We start from the raw sequence: 22,057 nt of genomic DNA, 5'->3' as shown, positions 1-22,057 counted from the left end.
AGTAAATTCAGTAACGGCCCACTATCAATTTATGCCCAAAATCTTTTAACCCTAGACCGTGCCCGGACCCGGACCCGGACCCGAATTTGGTCATTTGGGGGATCCAATATAAACGATCGGAGCTATTTGGGTTTTAGGGTTTCTTTCTTCGTCCGACAAACACTTCACTGTGCTTTGTCTCTTCGTCTCGCTGCTCTTTCTACTCTCATCCCTATCGCCATGACTGCGCAGACCCAGGAAGAGCTTCTCGCTGCTCAGCTCGAGGAGCAGAAGATTAATGTATCTCTCTCTCTCTCTCTCTCTCTCTCTCTCTCTCTCTCTCTCTCTCATGTTCTTGTTTGTTTGAAATCGATTTCATTTTCTGATGAGTTGGTAGTAGTACTTTTGTGGTAGTTTGATATCAGATGAAAATACGAGTTCTCTTTTCTTTGGAACTCAGTCTAACAGTTTCATTTCGTTTTCGGGTTGTTAGATGTAGATAATTTATTTAGTTCCTATCTTAGAAGCGATTTCTATTGGTTTTAAGTTCTTTCCGTGTGTAGTCTTGGAGGAGATTTTGTTTTCTTGATGGAATCTCTTAATTGCTTGTATTTTTGGTGTAGAAATATATTAAGTGGTAGAGGATTTAAATTTAGAATATTGTACAACCTTCAGAAGATGTAGATATTCAATGCCCCATGTACCAAGATTACTCAAGAAGCTTGCTCAACATGTTTACTTTTATTGTACCTATTTAGCTGGACTAAATTTCTACCAACTATCTTGCAGCCTGACGAGCCTGTAGTTGAGGATGACGACGATGACGATGATGATGAAGAAGATGATGACAAAGATGACGATGATGCAGAAGGTATGTGCATATTTAAACAAGTAACTAAGTATGAAGATCCTCATATTAATTCTTAAGTTATGCATTTTATTCCTACTTTGTGCCTATACTTATGCATTTTTTTCGCTTCAGATAGTATTGTTAAGCATTCAGATTGAATCATTATTTAATTCAGCGTTCAGTCTCAAGTAGAAAATTCCTTTCAAGTTGAATGAGACAGCTTGTGGCTTGATGCTTCAGGAGATATATGGTTATCATATAACTTCAGTAAATGAGTTTAGGATGTGTTTCCTTACACGTTGCCTTACTCATTCTCCATATTATGTTAGTTTGTGTTGTTGCCTTGATACTTTGATTAGAACATATTGTGAGTATGGAGTTGTTGGTTGCAGGCCATGGAGAGGCCAGTGGCAGGTCTAAGCAAAGCAGAAGCGAAAAGAAGAGTCGCAAGGCAATGTTGAAACTTGGGATGAAACCAATCCCTGGCGTGAGCCGTGTCACAGTCAAGAAGAGCAAGAATGTTAGTTTTTCCTTATGTCCAATATTTGATTTTCTAAAATATTGTCAGTTCGATAATCTTGCTCACATTTCGGATATATCTGATACCTATCACCATTTCCTTGCAGATTCTTTTCGTCATTTCGAAACCAGATGTTTTCAAGAGTCCCACTTCTGATACCTACATTGTTTTTGGGGAAGCCAAGATTGAAGATTTGAGTTCCCAACTACAGACTCAAGCTGCAGAGCAGTTCAAGGCACCAAATTTGAGTAACTTGACATCAAAGCCTGAGCCATCAGCCGTGGCTCAAGAGGATGAAGTAGTCGATGAGAGCGGGGTTGAACCCAAGGACATTGAACTGGTGATGACTCAAGCTGGAGTATCGAGACCAAGGGCCGTGAAAGCACTCAAAGCAGCTGATGGTGATATTGTATCTGCTATAATGGAACTTACAAATTAACGAGTACAAGTAAGATGTTTTTGTATCAGAGTGTTGGTTCCTTCTTTACCCTTGTGTTTTACCTGCAGAATTGATGTTATGAGATTTTGAATGGTTCTGTAAACTTTCATATTAGTTTTTATATTACCTTGTGCTGATTATTAGCCACAATTTTAAAGCCTGCTGGGATTCTAATGTTATGTGCATTATGATCCAAGTTTTTGATTTTATCATTTTGAGGTTTATGGTGGACGAGGTATAGTATCGATCGACTTTATGGTGGACGAGCCAGTAGTTTAGCATGCACGAGGTATAACTTGACATGACGTTATGGATCTAATTCCTTGTAGATGAAAATCTAGTATTGATTGACTTTATTCCACAATGTCTCTTAGTGCTTAGTCTTAAAAATAGAACGAGGTCGCATCTCACGGATCATGACGGGTGGACTTATAACATAGACTGTAGAAAAGAACAATTTTAAGTGTGCTTTAGGATTCTATGCATAACTCTGAGAGACCCACACAAAATTCATACATATAGATGTGATTCAATGAGTAATGTGATGAGGTATTATGATACGATATGAACCTCTATTGGGCTCGACTATGATGAATTAAGAGCTACATGCAAGTCATTTGGCTCGACCTTGACTCTACTCGCAGCCAAAGTATATGCAATGTTGTATCCATATTCTCATCTTGGTTTCTAATTGCATGGCCTTCATGTCATGATGTGCTCTTAAGCCTCGGGATGTAATTGACTATCTAGCTTACTTGAACATGTCCATCGAGAATGGACCCATATATCGTTCATATTATAAGGGCCTCTTGAACATCCATCATCTTGGTTCTATTGAGGCATAGACCTTCCTATGTCCATGCTAAATCATTTATGAAAGCCATACCAGATAGCGGGTGCATATCTCAACTTTTGACACACAGGCTTGGGCGCAATGTAGACACATCCGTGTCGTCCGATACTGTCATTGAAAGATTCATTTCAATGGAAGTTGCCTGAGGTATTGGTCTCGCAATGCTCGCCCTCACTGTAACACATGTATGTGCCACAGAGTAGCTTGCTTAGGCCACATAGGGGTGGCAGAGAGCTGACACCATGCCTCCTCCTGTGGAACATCTGGCCAGTGGCATACGACCCTGTGGAACGTCCGTCAAGTGTCCAATTGACACGAAATTTGGTGAGCCTTCATCTTTTATATAGATGGACTTAACTTCAGAGTCGCATGTTGAAAATCATATCGAAACCTTGACTTCTGAGGTTATGTTCTGGAGGTCTACTCAAGCTCGTGTTCGAGCTTGTCTTCAACATTCATGTCGCTTTGTTCTCCCCATTTTACTTATACCTCAGCTTGACTTTAATGCACACTCTTCTTGATGTATTGAATAATACACCATCCTCCTTGATCGCGTCATGAGACTTGTCTGTCTCAACACTCACGTGGTCGGATGGGCACTACTTGAGAGTTGCTACCTTGTCAGTCTACGTGTGGGAGTCACAACCTATTGTCTTCATAGCATAGTTGTGACACTCTTCCCCATTTAAACTAGTCAACATCTTCGATGACTAACTCGGAGGCACAATCGCATCATAGATGGTGACAATTTCCGCCATTTAATCTCGACATCGTCTCGATGACGACTAAAACATAGGACAGGTTGTTAACTTGACTCGCTGAACTTTATCGTTCTCCAAAATGAATATGAAAACTTGCGCATTACTTTTGGTCTATCCCACTAACGATATTCTCTTGGTCTTGGAGACTCGCAGCATAATCAAGACAAAACATAACCGCCCGATGGTTGTAGGCTTCCCACCAGAGACCTAACTTGCCCTTCTCTCTGACTTGGCGTGGGACTCACCAGATAATCAATGACAAAACTAGCACAGGCATTTTTCACCTAAATTAGAGGGAGTGCACCCCGAACATGGTCACTTTGACCTCAACCATCATACTCTCTTAGTCACACGGAGATTTGAATCATAACATTTTCTCATCATGGCCAGAACCCTTTTTAGAAGCAATGTCTAGAAGCTGTACACAACCTCATGTTGGCACTAGACTTCACCAACTTCTCGTTTGACCATTAGTACGTGGCAAATGCTGCAATAACACTTCTCGAGTCTTACTACAACTTTGTTCTTTACGTTGTTCACGTCCAACCTGATGTTATCTTCTCGAGCGGATGCTGGTCTCAACATTCTTGTGAAGCCTCCCACTGTAGGCACTAGGTAATGGCTCAAAGAATACACGTATGCTTGCTTCTTGGAGCAATTCTACAGGTAAGCAACCCATTTTCTAGATCATCTCTGTCTTGTTGATGCTAAGCTAGGGGGATGTGACTAGTTCTCAATTTTTCCTACCCAAGTTATATGCTATCAAAATTGTGGTCGATACTTATTCACTTATAGCCTATAACATTACTTTCTTACAAACTCTTTCTAACATATTTCCTCACTCACGTTTTATAGAACATTTTCTGCCAAACATGACTCGAGGCTCGATCATACATCAAAATTGTCAACAAACTTCAATTTTCACACAACTAACTTGTAGGTCAGGTTAGAACAAGTGTCACACTTTCGTTGTCTCACTACTGAAAGAGGGTGATTATGCCAAAGGGCAGAGTAGGGACGAAGACAAGAAATACAATCCCTTTCTGGCCTCATTTATCTAACAAGAAAAAATCTCTCCCTGCTCCCACCCTTATCCTTCGTCTAAATGAGAATTTCCTACCCCATTCAGGATGGGTCCTCACGGATCCCGGACCCTATAAGATAAAGGAATATCTTTATTGTAGACCACGCCCCTGCCCCTAATTCTAGTGTGGCCTACTCGACTGCAGTAGTAGGCATCTAGATAATTGAGAATTTGGTGTGATCTAGTCAAATCTCCATTTCTATCTCGAGGCAACTCACTAGAATTCTCGCAAGCAACCAACGACCTCTATTTTTTTTTTTTTTTTTAAGAAACAATTACAAAATTAACGATCAACTAAAAACGAGAGAGAATGCCAGAAAAAAAAAACAAAATTTTACCGGCATCAAGTTGGTCTAGTTCAAGTGTATAAAAAATAGATAGATTAGAATTTTTTTTATCGCTTTTAGAACCCGACTTTAAAAAAGATAGCCATATTCTTCTAAAACAAATGATCAACCTCCGTTCATTCGACTCTACTACCTTTTATGGATTCTTCAACTTTTACTTTATTTTTTTTATATTTTTTATGAACTCTTCAAATATTCTTAATCTTCCTAACAGTATAAAAAATAGAGTTGGATTGTGAACCCTAATCTCGAGTTAGTCAGTTGACTCGATAAAAAAATTTCAATATACAAATCAAAATAAACTTTTTAAGTTTTTAAAAATTCAAAAATCTAAACAAAAAAAAAAAAAATCAAATCTTTGAAAAGATAATTAGTCTCTTTCTTCACTAAGATTGGATTGACTTGCATTGTTGTGTTTTTATTTAATGTATTAATTAATTAAATCAATTTTCACTATAAAAATTTAGAATAATACATATTTTAGATCATTTAAAAAATGCAAAATAAAATAGTTGACGTTTGTAACCAATAATAATAATACGTTGTGACTTGTGAATGTTTGATATTTGAGATTTATGAGATTTTAATTATTAATGTAACATATATGGTAGATAATAAAAAAAAATTAAAATAATAATAAAAAAAAACGTGACAGCCAACCAAATCCAACCTGAAAATAGAGGGTAGGGTTGTGAATTCGATACGGGTTGCTGGAGTCACGGGTCCAACTAACTCAAAATTTTAGGTTGGTCCAAAAGATTTTTCCAATTCAATCCAACCCAACTTGTATACATTAGAAGTGTACATGGTCCGGATTTGGTTGGGTTGAGGGAATTTTTTTACCCAACCCAACCCTCTATTTTATATATTTTTATTTAGCTCGGGTCAATCCAAGGGTTTTACCCCATGAACCCAAAACCAAATCGAGTTAGTTCGGATTCAGAAAAATGAACCCAAACCAATTCGAAGAGGTAATTCAACCTAGCCCAACCTTTATAGTTAAGGGTTGGGATGGTCCGGATTGTCGGGTTGAACGTACATCCCTAATTATTAGACTTTCGATTTCGGGTTGGTTTCCCTAAAAACGGGAAAAGATAAAAGGTGCATGGTCCACTATTGTTAGAGATGAAATTATTAGGGATGCCATATGCTGTGATCCATTGAATTATTACAACCCCACATCTTCTTTTCTGCCCTAATTTGGATTCTTTTGTATGTCTATATACAATTATTCATCTATATTCTTACATTAAATATTTCAAATTAAAGTAAAAAATCATTTTTTACTTCCCGATCGTGATTGGATGCAGAAGCTAACTACAATGGACTATCGTATAGCTTCACGAAAAATACTATCAATTATTCGGGATTACTTGTCTTTACCTCAAATTTTTTGGAGAAGATTCAGTATTTAAAATACCAAGTAAATGACCCGAGTATTGAGATCAGAAAACGCATACAACACATGCAATATGACTATAACTATCATAACCGGTGAGACTTTAGATGTAAATTACTTCATGACTCGTGCACATGCACATGAACCCATTAGGCTAGTATCACTATTATACTCCTTAGCCCTAGCTACGGGTCTATGTATGCTTGCATAGGTGGATCAAACATAAAATAAAGAACACACGATAAAGTTTCGTAACTGTATGCATACGACCACAACATGAACGAGGTCCCACGGTATAAAAACAATAGTTCATTGATATGGTACAACGTATCATATTTTTATATATAAAGCAATACTCATAACTGACGTGACCGACTTGCTATCATCCATCACTTAATTAATAGGACTATTAGCCACAATAACTTATAACATGATATTCATTCAACCGAATCCTAATTGCTTATGGTGAGAAAATTTCAGATGAGACAATTGTAGAAGTTGAACTCCAAAGTTTGACTATGTGGTGACTACTATAAAAGAAGCTACGGATCTATTAGTACGTTACGTTGATGAACTAATGGTCTCTCTTCAAATTCATGAGTTATGAATAGATCGTAAGAAAAGAATAAAGAAATGACACTTCAAGTGAAGAACGGCCACCACTAACAAAGGGAAAAATGTTCATTCGACATGTAGAGGTCGTAGAAGAGGAGGATTTTGCGACAGCCTTGGTCGTGGTAGCAGGGGTAGAGGGAGAAATGATTGACAAAGACAGTTCAATGAGCAAGGAACGACATTCAATGTTACAATTGCCGAGATGCTAGTTAAGGAAAAGGAAATTAATTATGTAAGATAAGACGGTTGGGAGTGTTCAATTTGTACCTGATTTAGAAGGAAATTAATTATGGTAAGATAAGACGGTGGGTAGTGTTCAATGTCTGCCAAATTTAGGGTATAATTTATTAGTGTGGGGTAATTAATGACTAAGGACATTCCGTTCTATTTCATGACAACACGTGTCATTACAAATAAGAAATCTGGCCAGAAAGGTCAAATTTTCACGACTTCAAATAAAATGTTTCTATTGGATGCTTCTAACGTGTTGAATTTTGCTCTTGGTATGGGTATATTTGTATAAAGAGCATAAAATCACTCACGGATAAAGGTACGAGTTTTAGGGTTACCAAAAATTGATTAATCTAGAAGCATGCATTTATGGCAAGCAAACTAGAAAGCTGTTTCTTGTTGGAAAAGCTAAAACAGGCTTCAAATTGTCTGGAATTAATTCATGTTGATTTATGTAGGTCAATGCAAATCAAGTCTTACCGTGGAGTGTTTATTTTTCATTATTTATTGATGATTACAGTTGCATGAGTTGGGTTTACTTCCTACGACATAAGTCATAAACCTTTGACAAGTTTCAAAATTTTAAGGTTATGATGGAGAACCAACATGTCTGCCACATCATTAAAGTTTTTCACACAAATAAAGGTGACGAGTACATGTCTATTGTATTCAATCTTTTTTGTGAAGAAAATGGCATCGAGAGGGAGTTAACAGCTCCTTACATCAAGAAAATATTTAATTGTTGTAGAGATGACGAGAAGTATGTTACAAGCAAGCAAGGAAACTTTCAAACCAATTTTGGGGAGAAGATGTAGAACAAGAGCTAACTACAGTATATCATCTAGTGCCTCTACTGCAACACAAAATTTGTCAAGCTCATCAATTTTAGCATCATCAAACGGCAACTTTTTTTTTTTTTTTTTTTTTTTTTTTTTTTGAAGAATCTTCGAATGAGACACTACGAAGAAAGTATAAATTTTTAGCTGACATATATGCATGTTAATTTGCTTCTATTGTTTCAGACCCTATAAGTTATGAAAAAACAATTGAAAAAGATTAGTGCTAGAAAATCATGGTAAAAGGGATGCCGACAATTGAAAAGATTAGAACATGGGAGACGATTGATTTACCAAATGAAAAAAAAAAAAAAAAATCATATAGCAGCATAAAGCTCGTCTTGTGGTGAAAGGGTATGCGCAACAACAAAGTCTGAGTTTTGAAGAAATTTTCTCTCCAGTAGCTCGCTTTAAAAATATAAGAACGGTTCTAGCATTAGCAACAGAATTGTGGTTGCCTATTTATCCGTTTGACATGAAGTCAACATTCTTTAAAAGAGATTTATGAGTAGAAGTCTGTGTAACAGCTATAGTGATTTATAAAGAAAGACAAAGAAATGAAAGTATACAAGCAGAGAAAGCCATTGCACAGATTAAAACGGGCCCCTCGAGCTTGGTATACCAAGATTTATGAGTATTTTTAAGAAAAATGGTTTTCTAACTCTCTTGTAGATAAATTTAAGTCGACTGAATTTGAGATGTCACAGAATTTGAGTCCAATGTACCAAGTTTATTATTATGAGCAAATTTAGTATACGCAATTGTAAGAGAAATTACAACATGAAGATAGAATAGAAATGACGGATGCTAGATGGTTCAGAAGCTTGGTTGGTAGATTGATTTACTTAATGCACACACGACCCGACGTTGCATTATAGAGTAGCAAAATGGGTCGTGTGTTATTTTGCTCGAACTATGGAGTACGGAATTTAGTATTCGAAATCTTCTAATTTCAAATTATATGGGTTCATAGATAGCAAATAGGTTGGATCGCTAAATGATAGACAGAGCATTAGATCAAAGTAATCCCTTGGAGCCCAAAAAAGCATCGAATGCTGCGATAACTATCGATCGACGAACACAAACGATCAAGCATGAATCAGAGATCGAAGAAGTGAAAAACGTTCGGTAAACGATCAAGCATGGAAAAGAGTTATTCAAGTAATGTTGATCAAGCTATTTCATGAAGTGATTCGAATTTTGAGTTTATAAAAATTAATTCAATAATATAAAATTTATATATTTTTTTAAACTTTTAATTATATATTTAATGAATTTCAAGAAGGGTATTATGGACAAACCACATGTAATAAAATTTTGTTAAATCCAACCAATTAGAATAAAATAAGAATTAAAATAGAATTAAAATAACAACCAATTAAATAAATAGATAAATAGATTAATAAATAAATAAAATGGAAATGGAAACAAAAGGTCACGTCGGTCCTCTCTCCACCTCGTAGCCCAAAGCCTGGGTTAACCCATCATCCACTCTGTCTTCTTCGTCTTCTTCGTCTTCTCTCTTCTTTCTCTCTCTTCTTTCTCTCTCTTCTCTGTGCCTGTTCAGTTCGAGAGAAAAAGGGAATTCGGTGGATCCACCTTTTCTCTTTCGTCTTCCTAAAGGTTAAATTCTGTAACTCATTTTCTAGGGTTACTTTTTCTCCCCCTTTTTCTGTTAGTTCATTCAATTCCAATCAATGCCTCTGTAACACTGCTTTCTGTTTTAGAAGTTTCTTGAGTCTTTTGCTGTTTTCTATCTTTGGAGGATTTTTGGTAATTTGCACGTATGGGTGCTGTTTGATGAATCCTTGATTTGTTTCTCTGACCTATTTAGAATTGAAATTTGAGTGGGGATTTTGAAGTGTTGTTAATTGTTTTTACTTGTATCAACTTTGGAATATGTGTTTTAGCTTTCGTTTCCTGCTCTGTGTTTGTTTTTTATTTTATAATGAATTTGTGCTTGTTCTGTACTGTTGCGGCTTGAATTTAGTTTGTGGGATTTGTACGTTTATCTGTCTTTATGATGTTGGGCGTTTTATTGGATGAATTTGGAGTGATTGGTTTGTTCAACTTCATTGGATTCTGATACTTTATTAGCTTTACCACTTCTTTGATTTTGTAAATTTTGATCAATTTGATGCTTCATATTAAAATTTGTCTTTATGTTTCATTCATTTACCTCAAAATTTAGCTCAATCTCAATATTGATGTTGATGTATTTAGTGTCAGCTCCTTGCTCAAAGTCCTAGAAGCATCACTTCTCTATATTGGTGTAAAAATTTGGTTCTTGTTTATAGTTATGGGTTAAATTCTCTCATATCTACTGGAGGAATCTTGTGTGATCTCTTTGGATGGGTATCACCTTTTGTATCATATCAATGAAATTGTTTCCTATATAAAATTATAAAATCATTGATATGCATGAGCTATAGGGTTATGTTCGTGCCAAGGAAGATCAAGAAAAGAAAAAAAAGACTAGTTAGGAGTTAAGAGTGGAGCAGATGAAAATATGAAGTGTTTGATATCTGGATTTTCTGTTGTGATTGTCATTTATGCATAAACTATAGAACTTGTTGATGGTTATATTTGGGTGGTAGGTATGGGTTCTTGACCGATAGTTATATTCGAGTTTTATGAACTCATTATGTAATAGCCCAAAGCCCACTGCTAGCAGATATTGTCCTTTTTGGGTTTTCCCTTCTGGGCTTCCCCTCAAGATTTTAAAACACCTCTATTAGGGAGAGGTTTTCACACCTTTATAAGGAATGTTTCGTTCCCCTCTCCAATTGATGTGGGATCTCACAATTCACCCCGTTGAGGGCCCAATGTCCTTGCTGGCACACCTCTCGGTGTCTGGCTCTGATACAATTTGTAACGGCTCAAGCCCACTGCTAGTAGATATTGTCCACTTTGGGCTTTCCCTTCTAGGCTCCCCCTCAAGATTTTAAAACGAGTTTACTAGGGAAAGGTTTTCACACTCTTATAAGGAATGTTTCGTTCCTCTCTCCAACTGATGTGGGATCTCACACATTAGTTTACTTCAGCTTAGCTTATGATGTATGGTTTGGTTCTTTCTAATGCTTTTTCATGATGTATCAGTTGCTTGTGATGACTACACATCTTATTTACTCGTTGAAGTTGATTTAGTCTTATATATATTGCAAAAGTTAGACATTATGCTGAGATAACATTTTGGTGCTGGAGGAGTTTCAGGGATAAGTCTCAGCTTTCTTCTGCTAATATATTTCTATAGAGAGTAGGAGGAGAGAGGATGTCGAGTGGGCAGAACACCCATTGGTGTTATAGATGCAGAAGGTCGATACGTCTTTGTGGTCGAGATGCAGTTTGCCCCAACTGTAATGGAGGATTCATTCAAGAACTCGACGACATGGTGCCTGGAAACCCGTTTGATTTCTTTGGTCTGGATCATGACGAAGACCGTGATCATGGGCTGGGAGCGTTCTCTGCTTTTATGAGACAACGGTTAGCCGAAAGAAATGACATGAGGGGAAGATCAGAGTCACTTTTCGAGCGTAACCCAGGATTTGGCCCTCTATTAATATTTGGTGGTCAAATTCCTTTGAGAAACCGTAGGCTAGAAGCTCTCTTCAATGGGGCTCCTGGCATTGGAATTACACGGGGTGATGGTGGTGACTACTTCATAGGCCCTGGACTGGAGGAGCTATTCGAACAGCTTTCGGAAAACGGTCATCGTGGTCCTCCACCGGCATCTAGATCATTGATTGACGCTATGCCAACGGTTAAGATCACGCAGCGACATCTTCGCTCAGATTCACATTGTCCAGTTTGCAAAGAAAAATTTGAACTGGGATCTGAAGCAAGGCAGATGGCCTGTAATCACATGTACCACTCAGATTGTATAGTTCCATGGCTGGTTCAGCACAACTCTTGCCCTGTCTGCCGCCAGGAACTGCCACCACAGGTAATGGGGGGCGGGGGCCATAACACCAACAGTCAAAACCGAAACAACAGCTACAACAACAATGGCAATGGCTCCTCCAGGGTTAATCCAGGAAGGCGGAATCCATTCTCTTATCTGTGGCCATTTCGGTCATCGAATTCTAGCTCCAACCATGGCGGAGCAGGGAGCAGTGAATCGAGGAACCACCAGATGGGGTATTCGGGATAATCGATACACTAGCTTTTCACCATGAATTGAGTTTTGAAGATTGTTTGTAGTAAAAATGGGTGAATTTTGTCTCTAAAATACATGGAGGCTCCAGCTTTGTTTGAAGAAGATACACAGGGTATTGTATTTTTTGTGAAAATTTTCGTATGTAAATGACCTTTAATTTGTAGCTGCTTATTGCTTACGTTGTTTTTTCCTTCATTTTTCCAAGTTGAAAAGATGACACATCAAATGGGGGAAAGTGTTTCACTTCCTCGTGTTGGAGTGCTTTACATTTATATATTTTTTAGATTTTTTTCCCTTCTTTTTCAATATCGGATCGAGATTGAAGGGTGTTCTTGAAATAGTGGTCGTGACACACTCACAAAATTTTCATTAAACTCTCGAGTTCTTTGTCGACTTGGATACACAAAGTGTGGCTCTCATATCAATTGTCATGATCGTACTTCAATCATGCGGCGTCGTGGTCTTGGCACGCTCACGACAAAGTCGTAAGGGGAACGAAAGTCATCTGGCTCGACCTTGCCTCTACTTAAGCCAAGGTCTCTCGTAAACAACGTCGCATCTCATCTTCATCTTGGTTCTTAACAACACGACCTCATGCACCATGATGCCATCCCATGTCTCGAGACAGCTCGGACTTCTTGGCTTGCTTGGACACATTCGACGGAGACTGACCATGCATCTGATGGGGGCATTTCGAACATCCATCCATCCGGGTCCTCATTGGGTATTGAACTCTCCCTTGTCCATGCTAAACCATTTATGACATCCATTCTGGATAGTGGGTGCATATTCCAATCTCTAACACATGGGTTGGGGTGCAATATTGGCACACCCCATGCCGTCTGGTACTGTCCTTAAAAGACATTTTTCAAAGGAAGATGTCCAAGATGCTAATCCTGCAACGCTCGCCCACACTTCGACATACGTATGTGTCACAAGGTAGCTCGCTTAGGTCACAGGGCCTAGGGGTGGTGGAGAGCTAACACCATGTCTCACTCTACAGTACATTTTAAGGCATTTTCAATCCTCCTCGAGTAGACGACATTTTCGTGAGTGGTCATACGGACTCGTGCATCATCCTTCAAGTATTCGATTGACACCAAATTTTTTCATGTTTCATATTGACAGACTTAACTTCAGAGCTACATGCCGAAACTCATATCAAAACCCTGATTTCTGATGTTATGGCCCGGGGCCTTACCTTGCCCTCTTCGAGTTTGTCTTCGACACTTGTGTCACAAATCTTGCATATGCCTCGACTTAGCTTGAATGCACACTCTTAGTGTGTTAGATGATACACCGTCTTCCTTGGTCGCATTATAACACTTCTCAATCTTAATCCTCACGTGGCTAGATGGGTCTCACGTAAGGGTCGCCCCCTTGTCTCTCTTGTGTGTGGGGGTCACAACCTACTTTCTTTTAGTGAGGTTGTGACACTAGGCACCTGGTGGTGGGTTGGCGATTGATTGGGACGCACTGGCTAGGTTGAGCATTCACATGGGCTGGGTGTCAACCAGAGGTGGAACAGGGCGCGTCTACATGGTTGGAGTGGGCATCCAAAGTTGTGACAAGTTCAAACGACTAGGGTCTAGAGGTTAAGGTTCAGACTCTGGTTCGAATTCTGAGCTTGAGATCTAGATTAGAAGCTAGTTTTGACCGGATTTAGTCTCCTTTTTCCTCTTATGTGATTTTCTCTCTTCTTGCTTCTCTTTGTCGTTGACTTTGACCACTTTTAATCGATTCTCGACCCTTATTGAAGACGAATCCATGACGGAATTCCTAAAACACAAACTAATTTCGGTATTATTTGGGGATCGAGATAGATCGATGTCAACAGAAAAGTTTGAAAATCTATTTACCATAATGGTCTCTAATTGGATCCATGTAACGCTAGGGGCTTTTACAAAGGCAATTGGATCGACTTAAATGAAATTACAAGAAATATATGAATTCTTCTACCACTAATAATCAATTAATGTGATTAATATATTTGCTAATTTTTTTATTTTGCTTCTTTCTTCCCACTTCGCGGCTACTCTGTCCGGCTTTGCTGTGGCTGCAAACTCCGCCTCGTCCTCCTCCCATTCACCGTCTCCTCCGGCGTACTCTACGGTGTTTCACCACCTCACTCACTCATGGGTGGCGATCTACGCTTTGAAATTTCACAAAATGCCTACATAAAGCTCGTTCTCCACGCCCTAAAGCACCGGACCTCCGCCGTCAACGGAGTCCTCCTAGGTCGCATCTCCGGCTCCAATGATGTCATCGAAATTGCCGAATCTGTCCCCCTCTTCCATTCCAGCATCGGCCTCCTCCCTCAGCTTGAAATCTCTCTCCTTCTGGTACTCCTTTTCAACACTTCTGCGCGGAATTTCATGTTTAGGTTTGAGTGAACTAGTTGCTCATGCGAGAATTTGTTGTGTTTGTTGCCGTTTTTACTGCCTTTTTCACTTGCGTGTTTGAGATCTATGATTGATGAAGTCGTGGCATCATTGATTTGGAATCAGATTGAAGAATATTATGCGGCTCAGGGATTGAGTATCGTGGGGTATTTTCATGCCAACGAGCGTTTTGATGATTACGATGTCGGTGGTGTAGCGAAGAATATTGCTGATCATATTTCTCGATCCTTTCCTCATGCTGCTCTTCTTTTGGTAAGACATGTCTTATTGTACTTTAACTGCAGTGATTTGTATATTTTGTTGTTTGATTCTTGCTTCTCTGCAGTTAGATCACAGAAAACTTGAAGCTTTGCCAAAGAGAAAGGATAGAAGCCCTGTAGTGGAGGTGAGTATGTAGCTATAGAATTCTTATCATGGTTTGGTAAATGTATTTGCGCGCTTCCTTAGAATTTCCGCCATAGTTTCCTCTTTTTAGTCTGTTTCAAACTGATTCAGGTGAGTAATGTTAAATGGCGAAAATGAAAATTTTAAATATTTTTGGTTGAGATTGATGCTGATATTGGCGCATTATTCTCGGGACCAACTGCTTGTTAGGAATCATGAACCTCCACAATGCTATGATATTGCCCACTTTGAGCATAAGCTCTCGTAGCTTTGCTTTGGGCTTCCACAAAAGGCCTCATACCAATGGAGACATTCCTTACTTATAAACCCATGATCATCCTCTAAATGAGCAAATGTGGGACTCCCTCCCAACAATCCTCAACAGCTTTGTTCAGTTTCGTATAAATAACTCTCTTACATCATTGATAATTCATTCATTTACTGGGGGGAGGTTCTTATAGTTTTCCCAATTAATTGATCTGACACCACGAAAATGTCACGAGAAATGTATTCGAGTCTTTAGACAATTTCTCAGTTACCTTCCATTGGTGGAGACTTGATATCATTATCTCAGCTTATGCTATTTGAAATATAAAGAAATGTATGTTGGAGCTTTTCACTGACTTTCTGTCTTGTTTAACTTTAATTCCAGCGGGTAACTAGACCCTTGAATTTATTGAACTCTCTGACCCCTTTTTAATGTTGTTTGAAAATTTGGTTAGCTTGTACGTATTCTGCATTGGAATGGATAAAGCATGTGGGGTTTGTTTTAAGGAGGTGAGAGTTTGATAGAGTCAATTGGAGGGCAATCTTCAATTTTCCATAATGTTGGAGCTGCTCCAGTTTTAGATGTAGAATTGAACATAAGATGTTCTGCTTGGAATTTCAGGACTTTTCTTGGAGAAACATCATTTGATCATTAGAAATTTTTTGCCCAATTAAATAGTGAGCCATTACACTCCTTTATTTAGTTTGCCCCTCAGCCACCAGAGTTTATGCATAACGTTTTATATCAAAGGAGAATCTTAGGGCCTATATTATAGGAGGCACGTTTGTGATGAGGAGGCAGCGGAGTAGGTTTCTTTTTCTTTATCTCTTGTTTTTTGGGGGCTTCTTGGACCCTAAATAAATTATCAGAAGGTGGATGCTTGAAGCTATGGGGGTTTTCTATTGTAAATCTTTCTATTATTTTTTTGAGAAAAGATCCAAATGTTACACATCAATAAGATTGACTTAATTTGAAGTTAAAGATCTCAAAGAAGTTCATTGTGCAAACAGTGATTGATAGAGTGCTGTAATGGAAGCAAACACATATCCATCTGTATTGTGAAGCAGTTAAAAACACCTGGATGTTCTCCTTCAATTCTTGGAAGAATATTGGGAGCGTTTGGAGGCCCCTTAATATGAAAACTCTAGCCAATTGGATCTAATAACCCTTGTGGATGAGCAAACCCCTTGATAAAAAATGCTAAAACCCCTGAATTAAGATGATTTCATCCCAAATAATTGCAACTCGTGGGAATTCAATGTAAGAACCTTATTGAAGAATAAGACCTTTAAATCTAAAATATCCAAGAACCCCAAAATGATAAGGAAGCACCCCAAGTGGAAGTAAGATCTAGATTACCTTGCAGATTAAATATCTCATAGTAAAAAAACTTATTTGAGATTTGAATCACTTGAATCATTCCCTTTTAATATATATATATATATATATATATATATATATATATATATATATATATATATATATATATAATATACTTTGGCTAGTTGGAGGTCCTTGTATTGGTTATTATCTCGTAAACCATGGTTCAGGTTGGATGTTGGACCATCAATTTGCCCTCTCCTGACGTACATGTTTCCTTATTAGTTGCTATTTGGCCTCAGAAGTGCGGAAGATCACTTGTTGAACCTTTTTTTTTTTTTTTTTTTTGAAAGGTATGCGTTAGTTAGAGGAGGTAACTATTATATGTTATCTTATTGGTCAAAAGTATTAATTTTGAGTTGAACTCCTCCGGCGTTCATAGTTTATGACATCAATCTGGATGTGTGGCACAATCTCACCATGATTAAGACATACATCCTTGACCAAAAGTACGTGATTTGAGTTTCTGACCCCAGGTTGAACTCGAAAGATCAATCTAAAGTGAGCTCAAACTTTGGTAATTGTTTAACATAAAAGATAAAAAGATCTCAACGTAGTCAAATTCGTTACTAAACTTATGATGGTAAGTGTTGTCAGTGGAAATTTACTTATTCTGGGATTTTGAGTGTTTTGTTTGCCAGCATCGATCCTGGTTGCTTCTTGTTCGAGTCGCTTTCCCTTTTTTTTTTTTTCCGAATATCTCCCAAGAAATTATTATTTGTTCTATCTAATGTGAAACTTGAGATCTAAAATTACTGACTTGTGTTGTATGAAACTTCTCTAGTATTTAGATATTATCCGGATATTATTTCATTTTTCAAATGACTGTAATTTCTGATGAACATTTATTCATTATCTTGGCTATCTTTTGCTGCCACTCTGTCACCTTAGGAACCCTTTTAAACTATAGGCCTTGTCTATATTGCTAGTTTCACCATGAAATAAAGTAGACCTTAAGCATGAGGAGATGGCTGCATAATGCGTTTCTTGTTCCATTTCGTTTGTTTCGTCTCCGATCAGCTATACACGAGGGAAACCTCCAAGAATTGGAAGTTGGCTGGTTCAGATGGAAGCAGCCAGCTAACAATCAAGGAACCGTCAGCAAACGTTGTCCTGTTGGATTTCATATCATCTGAAAAATGGCAAGGCGTGGTGGATTTCGACGATCACCTCGATGACATTAGCAAGTACGATACACAATGTTCCTTCTCTTTTTGAATATTGCATCAATCATGAATGAGCAACAGTTAAACTTCATCGTCTTAAACCTTGAAAATTTGCAGGGATTGGTTGAACCCAGACCTGTTCAAGTAGAAGATCTTTTCCCGTAGTTGCAAGGCGTGATTGCTCTAGAAAGGATTAGTTGGAAACTGGAGGCTTGTGCTTTTCAAGGTTTGAGAATGTTAATGGTTGAATTTTATTTTGTTAAGACTTCGATTACTTGTCTTCGATTCGAATAAAAGCTCAGTCTTGAAATTGAAATTGAAGTCCTGTTTGTTTTAGTGTTTTAAATTAGGGGCGGACATTTAAGGAGTTGTTTGGATGTATGCTAACATAATGCCAGAGTTCAATTGCAGGAGAAAAAAGTGGCACTTATAATAATGTTGATACCTATAAATGTAATGAACCACGGAATCCCCTGAAATGTTATCAGCTCATCATATCCGTTGTCCTCTCTCACTGTTGATTCAGTGCGTAAGGATCCACGGTGCACGATTTTGCGATTTCCCTCCAACGTCGTTGATCAAGTCGAGTCGCCGCATCAACTACCATCCACCATTCACGTTCACCGACAATCAGTCAGCCTAGGTCAATTGGTGGATTTGCGGTGATATGTGTTAGACGAACACGACTTTCCACAATGATATAATATTGTCCACTTTGAGTTTTGGGCTTCCCCAAAAGGCCTCACACTAATTATTAGACAGTATTCCTCACTTATAAACTCATGATCTTTCATTAAATTAAGCAAGGTGGGACTTCTCCCAATAATCCTTAACAATACGAACAAAGACCAAGACCAAGGATTTTGAGAGTCGAGAAGTCACAACGAGCTTTAGTCACTTGTATTCAAGTTATGGTGAGCTCTTCAAAAGAAATTCTAAAAAATGTTGGAGTCCTTCCTTCCATGTTCTACAAATTTTCTAGAAGATATTGGAGTTATAATCCACACCGGTTATCCTATTTCATCACTAACTAGTCATTTTAATATGAAGCTCAGATGTTAGGTTAAAGTTGCAAGAAGGGTAGACTCGCAGCTTCGTTAAGAGACTATATGAAAGACTATAATTGAAAGAAATATGAGAGTAGGAAATCCAAAATCTTAGAGGCTATAACTTGGGATTAAAGGCTTGACTTAGCTCGATTCTTACTCCAAATGAAAGCCCCGACTATTTATAGAGGGAGCTTATATTCACGTTAATCCTCCAAAATTGTAGTGATTTGGAATTTGAGTTTTCTAGAACTTCGATTGGAAATGTTCTCACCTATCAGCTAACAACCAACCTCCATTTTGAATTCTGGTCATTGGATATGACGAGGAATGTCTTACTCTAGAACATACTCAACTTGGTGAAGATCCAACGGTTGAAAATGAAGATACTGTGGTGTGGATTTTATGTAGGATTTTCATCGTCTCCAATCTAATTTTTTGTATGTGACATTTTCGTCATTAAAAAAATGACTAAATCCATTTCCAATAATGAAGCAAATGAAGAAAGAATTGATAAAACAGTCAAAAGTTAAAAGGGTATTTTGGTAATTTGTTATTTTTGGAATATATTATTATTATTTTTTTTGAAAAATCCAAACTAAAAAATAAAAAATAAAAAATTATTTATCTCGTTAGTAATTTTTCTTTTCTTGAACACCTTAAAATTTTTTCTATTTGAGAAGTTTCTTAAAAATTTAAAAATGTCGTTTTTGCCCTTAATGCTTACTTTTTCCTTTCCCATCCTTCTCCAAGGGCCTTAAATCCCCATAATTATATATTGAAATGACTTGCTTAAGCCCATTGTCGTTGCTTGAATGCTTTAGTTCCTTGAGCTTACATGGACAACTTAATCTTATTTGAGTTACTTTAACCTTACTTCGGGTATTACATTAGTTGTCAACTAAAACACAGCATCACCCGAGACTTGGCAAACATTGAGTGATGTGTTCAAATTTTCAGAAAATCTACACGTTGTCATTCCTCCCCACAGATTGTGGTCAAAACCAACTCAGATTAGTTCAAGTTAGTCTTGGGTGTATAGAAAAGAAATGACATGTTTATACAATCCGGATTCAGGTCCTATAGTGTATTATGTGTGCACACATGTCTAACCACATTCGAGATTTACTTACTGATCAACATTTTTCAAGCAACGACAAGAACGTACGAAACGTGTGACAAGGTGTTCACTAATCGGGTCATGGAGTTTAGGTCAACCCGAATTTTCTTCTTTATTGTAGGTCTCGAGTTCGATTTGGATTGAAGTTGGATTTTTATGGTTGGAGTAAGCTTTCCAAAAAGAAGTGGTAGAAGTCTATTAGTTACAATAATCTTGCATCATTCATCTTAATTGAGAAGGGTAAAAATGACATTTTGGAAAGAGAAAAGGCAAAATTTGATAAATAGACCAAAATAGAGCTTATCCAAAGTGTGCGAGGGGCTACCGGAGAAAACACCATGGCTTTTCTTCTCTGCTCCAATCCCGTCTCCACCTCTTTCCATTCATCTCTATTTCCGCCGTCGCCGTCATGTTTCCCGATGACCTCCGCCGCCCAAAGTATGCGTATCTTTCTCTTCCCCTCCCGGATTTCCCTTCCCGCGATACGATCGAACGAATGCATTTGTCTAATTCTGTTTCTTCATTTCTCTTTATACTTCATTTTTTTGCTGCGTGTTAATGCAAATGGCGAGTTTCGTATTCACGAACACGAAGAATTGTTTTATGTACTTGAAGGAATTGTTTGTAGTCATTTGTTTGTCAGGCATTTTGTCAAGCAGTTAGTATCTGTGTGTTAGAGGCTTTTGATTTTACGCTTTTTAGTTGATGTGCACTGAATTTCTATTTCCTGAATGTGTTTTTATTTTCTGTAACTTGTGTTTTAAATTCTGAATGCTCTGCTTCTTGTTCATCGCCCTCAATTTTATGTGATTACAGTTGAGGATTGTTCGAAATGAGTCCCACCTCGGCTAATTAAGGGAATGATCATGGATTTATAAGTAGAGAATACATCTCCATTGGTATGACACTTTTTGAAGAAGCCCCTAAGCAAATCCACGAGAGTTTACGCTCAAAGTGGACAATATCATACAATTGTGGAGAGTAGTGATTTTTAACATGGTATCAGGATCATTTTCTTAACTTAACCATGTCAATAGAATCCTCAAATGTTGAACAAAGAAGTTGAACAAAGAAGTTGAGACCCTCAAAAGTGTAGTCAAAGTGACTCAACTGTCGAACAAAGGGTGTACTTTGTTCGAGGACTCCAGAGAAAGGAGTTGAGTCTCAATTAAGGGGAGACTCTTCGAGGGCTCTATAGGCCTCAGAGGAGGCTCTTGGCATTTTGGAAAAGTCCAAAGCGAAACCATGGAACTTTATGTTTAAAGTGGACAATATCATACCATTATAGAGAGAGTTGTGATTTTTATAATACTACAAAGGTCTCTCCATTATCGATTATGTTTCTGATTCTTCTTTGAACTTTAAAGCTATATCATATACCAAAAGAAAAAATTAGATATCACCTCAATCTTTGGCTTTAATTTGAATGACTGTTCCCCTCCTTTTTTATAATCTATCTTGACTCAATTTCCTCTACTTTGTTGTTTAAATTTCAGGTTCTATGTTGCTCATGAAGCCTAATGTGTTTCAGCCAAAGCATTTCAATGGAGTTGGACTTGGAAACCCCTCTTTTGTTGAAAATAGATCGTCATTGATTGTGAAAGCTGCGTCTGAGATTGATGCTACGGTAGAAACAGACAGTAGTGAACCACAGCCCCCTGCAGTTCCAGTTGACAAACTTCCATTAGAATCAAAGCTGCAAGAGAGGGAGGAGCAGAAGGCAAGGATGAAGCTAGCAAAGAAGATAAGGCTTCGGAGGAAGCGGCTTGTTCAGAAGCGCCATTTGAGGAAGAAGGGACGATGGCCTCCTTCAAAGATGAAGAAGTTGAAGAATGTTTGATAACCAAGCTCCTTCAGCTATTGCAGGTTTAGAGCTTTACCCACTTCTCATTGCTTCTAATTTGTTTATACTTTAATGAAAACGTTCTTGTTGTTAGATGAACAAACTCTCCACAGTGGTATGATATTGTCCAATTTGAGCATAAGCTCTCATGGGTTTGCTTTGGACTTCTTCAAAAAGCCTCAAACCAATGGAGGTAGTATTGTTTGATAATAAACCTATGGTCATTCCTTAAATTAGCCGATGTGAGACTTTCATCGAACACTCCTTTTTATATACGAAAGAATTCAGTGAGCGATGAATACCAAACTTGTGGGTAGATTTAAATGCCTAATGTTGAGTTTGAAGATATTCTGGACAGTTTTGAACAGACATGCAATT

At 37.9% G+C, this 22,057-nt stretch overlaps 4 protein-coding genes across 5 annotated transcripts; all 4 read left to right on the top strand.

Annotated features, from left to right (window-relative positions):
* Positions 1-118: 118 nt before the first annotated feature.
* LOC111781296 (nascent polypeptide-associated complex subunit alpha-like protein 1) lies at positions 119-1,945 on the top strand. The gene is made up of 4 exons (XM_023661808.2): positions 119-279; positions 769-850; positions 1,222-1,349; positions 1,456-1,945. Exons 1-4 carry the CDS (start codon positions 220-222, stop codon positions 1,786-1,788), a joined length of 603 nt encoding a protein of 200 aa, XP_023517576.1. The 5' UTR covers positions 119-219; the 3' UTR covers positions 1,789-1,945.
* A 7,412-nt stretch (positions 1,946-9,357) lies between these two features.
* Positions 9,358-12,233, top strand: LOC111781515 (putative E3 ubiquitin-protein ligase RHC1A). 2 transcript variants are annotated; one of them, XM_023662158.2, is made up of 2 exons: positions 9,358-9,537; positions 11,168-12,233. In XM_023662158.2, the coding sequence occupies exon 2, from the start codon at positions 11,186-11,188 to the stop codon at positions 12,062-12,064; it is 879 nt and encodes a 292-aa protein (XP_023517926.2). In that variant the 5' UTR covers positions 9,358-9,537; positions 11,168-11,185; the 3' UTR covers positions 12,065-12,233. The 2 variants fall into 2 exon arrangements, with proteins under 2 accessions (XP_023517926.2, XP_023517925.2); XM_023662157.2 differs by having other exon boundaries at positions 9,359-9,537; positions 11,128-12,233.
* A 1,812-nt stretch (positions 12,234-14,045) lies between these two features.
* On the top strand, positions 14,046-17,991 carry LOC111781717 (ER membrane protein complex subunit 8/9 homolog). The gene is made up of 5 exons (XM_023662404.2): positions 14,046-14,412; positions 14,578-14,724; positions 14,798-14,857; positions 17,525-17,691; positions 17,788-17,991. Exons 1-5 carry the CDS (start codon positions 14,206-14,208, stop codon positions 17,816-17,818), a joined length of 612 nt encoding a protein of 203 aa, XP_023518172.2. The 5' UTR covers positions 14,046-14,205; the 3' UTR covers positions 17,819-17,991.
* A 2,126-nt stretch (positions 17,992-20,117) lies between these two features.
* On the top strand, positions 20,118-21,814 carry PSRP5 (plastid-specific 50S ribosomal protein 5). Its single transcript, XM_023662405.2, has 2 exons — positions 20,118-20,274; positions 21,333-21,814. The coding sequence occupies exons 1-2, from the start codon at positions 20,175-20,177 to the stop codon at positions 21,674-21,676; spliced, it is 444 nt and encodes a 147-aa protein (XP_023518173.2). The 5' UTR covers positions 20,118-20,174; the 3' UTR covers positions 21,677-21,814.
* The last annotated feature ends 243 nt before the right edge of the window (positions 21,815-22,057 follow it).

This window comes from Cucurbita pepo, chromosome 19 (genome assembly GCF_057944985.1).
Source record: "Cucurbita pepo subsp. pepo isolate OVF chromosome 19, ASM5794498v1, whole genome shotgun sequence".
Classification (NCBI taxonomy): domain Eukaryota; kingdom Viridiplantae; phylum Streptophyta; class Magnoliopsida; order Cucurbitales; family Cucurbitaceae; genus Cucurbita; species Cucurbita pepo.
This window is presented reverse-complemented; position numbering and strand designations above follow the sequence as displayed.

Bases quoted from the DNA above. Each gene is read 5' to 3' on its own strand.
- LOC111781515 (XM_023662158.2), top strand. From the start codon at position 11,186: ATGTCGAGTGGGCAGAACACCCATTGGTGTTATAGATGCAGAAGGTCG.
- LOC111781717 (XM_023662404.2), top strand. From the start codon at position 14,206: ATGGGTGGCGATCTACGCTTTGAAATTTCACAAAATGCCTACATAAAG. The intron at 14,725-14,797 runs GTAAGACATGTC...GCTTCTCTGCAG, and splicing joins CTCATGCTGCTCTTCTTTTG to TTAGATCACAGAAAACTTGA. The intron at 14,858-17,524 runs GTGAGTATGTAG...GTCTCCGATCAG, and splicing joins ATAGAAGCCCTGTAGTGGAG to CTATACACGAGGGAAACCTC.
- LOC111781296 (XM_023661808.2), top strand. From the start codon at position 220: ATGACTGCGCAGACCCAGGAAGAGCTTCTCGCTGCTCAGCTCGAGGAG. The intron at 280-768 runs GTATCTCTCTCT...ACTATCTTGCAG, and splicing joins TCGAGGAGCAGAAGATTAAT to CCTGACGAGCCTGTAGTTGA. The intron at 1,350-1,455 runs GTTAGTTTTTCC...ATTTCCTTGCAG, and splicing joins CAGTCAAGAAGAGCAAGAAT to ATTCTTTTCGTCATTTCGAA.
- PSRP5 (XM_023662405.2), top strand. From the start codon at position 20,175: ATGGCTTTTCTTCTCTGCTCCAATCCCGTCTCCACCTCTTTCCATTCA. The intron at 20,275-21,332 runs GTATGCGTATCT...TTTAAATTTCAG, and splicing joins GATGACCTCCGCCGCCCAAA to GTTCTATGTTGCTCATGAAG.